The following is a 3,088-nucleotide window of genomic DNA, read 5'->3' on the forward strand; positions in this document are numbered from 1 at the left end:
CAGATCTACTGTCGCTATGCCAAACAAAACCCAAATCTGGGCCACCACGGTGGGATGCAGCTTCCACTCCTTTGCTAGTGGTCTGCGCCTGGAGAGGAGGTCTGGACCTAGGTTCAGTCTCCCCGGAACATGAATGGCTCTGATAGACAGAAAATGAACACTGCTCCACTGTAAAAGAGTGTGAGACAGGTTCAGCAGAGGAAGGGATCGTGTCCCCCCTTGTCTGTTTGTATAAGAGACCACTGCTCTGTTTTCCATTCTGATTAGAAGATGATGGTTCTCCAGAACTGGACAAAAATGTTTCAGTGCTAACAGGACTGCTAACAATTCTAGGCAGTTTATGTGGAACCTGGACTGTTGTGGAGTCCAGGTTCCCCTCACCGCCGCACCGTCACACAGGGCTCCCCAACTTTTCAAGGAGGTGTCTGTGGACACCACTTTGCGAAACGACACCCTCCCTATTGGAGAACCCTGATACAGGAGGCCGGGTTCCCTCCAGGGGCTGAGAGCCGTCATGCAGGAAGCAGTCATTGTTAGCTTTTTGTGTCTGTGTCGAGATGGATAGCCTGTGGGACTGAGACCAACGCTGAAAATGGCGCATTTTTAACAGCCCGAGTGGTACTACTGAAAACATGGAAGCCATCAGTCCCAGTGACTGTAGTACGGTTTTGAAGCTCAGTTTGCGTCCCAGTTGAACTGAGCTAAGCAGCGGTGAAACGCGGCCGCTCTGTTTTCTGAGAGGCGAGCTCTGCTTGACAAGGAGAAGATTTCTAGTCCGARGAACGAAAACTGCTGACTTGGTGTTAATAGACTTTTCTGGGTGTTTACTAAAAACCCTAAAGCCTGAATGTGTGACAGAACCTGAGACAGCTGATCTAATGTTTGCTCCTTGGAGCTTGCGATCAGAGCCCACTCGTCTAAATATGCTAACAGATGGACCCCCCTTTCCCTGAGAGGAGTCAACGCAGATTCTACACACTTTGGAAAGGTGCGAGGAGCTAGAGATAAACCGAACGGTAGCACCAGGTACTCGTAGGCTACACCCTCGAAGGCGAACCAGAGATATTTTCTGTGCTCCGGGTGAATCGCTATGTGAAAATATGCATCTGTTAAATCGATGGTCGCAAACCAGTCGCCCGGGCTGATCGAGTGAATTAGCTGTTTGAGCGTTAACATTTTGAACCTGTATGTTTGAAGGTACCGGTTTAACACTCTCGGATCCAAAATAGGCCGCAGGCCGCCCCCTTTCTTCGGAACAAGAAAATAACGGCTGATAAAGGTCCTTCCTTTATCTCTGACTTGGTTCAGCTCCACACACACCACCTAGCAGGTTCTTTTCATTAGGTTGGAGGCTGCTGGTGGTAYCCTGCACCAAATCTCAGAAAGCATTTAGTTTTAATTTGAGATGTTTGCAGATGATACTATGGTATATTTGATTGGCCTATGTGACAGTGTGTGTCCATGTTTCCTTTGTTAATGTGTGACCCTTCAGCTTTTAACAAGTCTTGAAACAAATGTTGCCCATTCCTACATTAACTTGTCCCTKATGTCAGTATTTGGGTCCGTCATCCTCCAGTTTCTGTAAGTTAAATRGAAACGATACATGATTCCGCTAAGTCAAACCATCTGGATCAAAGCAATTTGTGTGCAGTTTGACGAGCAAGTAAACATCAATGTTCGCAGTTTCAAGTTTTTATGGCTGTTTTTGCAGTGAGCTGTCCGACACGCCTCGAGATTTCCACTCCAACCGCCAGCTTTTCAACGATAAGGACAATGTGCCTCGCAACCGAACATCCAAGAGCTTGGACATGGGTGAGCTCGCAATCACACAAACAAATCTCCTCATCAGCTCCCAGCAGTCTTCATATATTCYGAGGGAGGAAATGTAATGACGGGCTGCGGCGCCAATTTAATGGCAGACTCCGAACAGCCACAGCAGTGATCACACGTTTCTTATCAGTACATTTCTTTGTTGTGATATGTGCTCCCCGACTATTATCCAAAGCCCAGAGGGGTTTGACCCCCTGAACCCATAAGCCCAGGGGCCTTTCCTTCGAACCGGGAGAGCACGCTGTTTGGTGTGAGCGTGCAATTGTGCGCGCCCTTTAWATTTGAGAGTGAATGAAACAAATAAGTGTGTGTGTGGAAGGTGAGGACGATGGGGCTGATTTCTTCATATTAACCCAAACTGACCCTGTCTTCCTATAGTCTTTCTGTCCCTCTCTCTTCGAGTCTCACTTTTCGTTTTTTGGCTTTTTTTGTTTTGTGTTTATATCAGCACTGTTTATTTTTTATTCCCCCCATCTCTGCTTTTATTTCTGATTTTCAGCCTTTCCTTCATCTTTGCTTATCTCTCYGTTTCCTTCAGCTGGTTGTTTTTCAGCGGATGACTTCATCGCTCTCTGACTCTTCTATCTATTTCTTTCTTCTCTGMCTCTGTCTGATTTCCAATCCCGGTTCATTAGGTTCAGTGGATTGGCTTTCTTCCTGCAGCACACCCCTCTGCCACCCAAGCTGATTGGCTTTCATTATGGACAAGGGTGGTCTGCACACACCRCCGAACACACACAAACACACACACACTCTACTCTATCCCACCGAGGACCCACTCCAATACCCACCACTATCTGCCACCTCTCTCTGGCTTCCATCTCCATCTCTGGCCTTTCTCCATTTCAATCTCTTTCTTTTTTTCTCTCCCCGTTATCGCTCTGGTTCCATTCATCCTTTTCCTTTTCTAAAGTACTCAGAGATGAAATAAGGTGGTTAGCTGAGCTTTGTGTGTGTCTGATTGTGTAAAGATCGCAGGAGCTCTGAACACATACGAGACCTCGGACACTGACCCTGCCAGGACGGGTTTTATTTAAGGAGACAAATGTGTTTTTCTCCTGCGAGTAGGTCCTCACACGTCGGGCCCCAACGGTCACATGTGTCTTGAGCTCCGGCTACAGCGTTAGAGAAGGTTAGCTTTTTATTAAACACTACTTGACAGAAGGAGGTGAGCAGCTTTTATTGACCCTTAGCAAACTGTGTGTTGACTCAGAGCTTTGGCGCACACACACACACACACACACACACACACACACAC

General features: G+C 47.2%; 1 protein-coding gene across 2 annotated transcripts in view; it reads left to right on the forward strand.

Moving 5' to 3' along the window:
- The window catches only part of pard3ba (par-3 family cell polarity regulator beta a), a 232,395-nt gene that overhangs the window by 116,290 nt on the left and 113,017 nt on the right, over nt 1-3,088 (forward strand). For both annotated transcript variants that reach the window (XM_014018564.1, XM_014018565.1), the window contains one exon: nt 1,712-1,812. In XM_014018564.1, coding sequence (XP_013874018.1) covers nt 1,712-1,812 — 101 coding nt within the window. The remainder of the gene's footprint in view (nt 1-1,711; nt 1,813-3,088) is intronic.

This window comes from Austrofundulus limnaeus, unplaced genomic scaffold (assembly GCF_001266775.1).
Source record: "Austrofundulus limnaeus strain Quisiro unplaced genomic scaffold, Austrofundulus_limnaeus-1.0 Scaffold195, whole genome shotgun sequence".
Classification (NCBI taxonomy): Eukaryota; Metazoa; Chordata; class Actinopteri; order Cyprinodontiformes; family Rivulidae; genus Austrofundulus; species Austrofundulus limnaeus.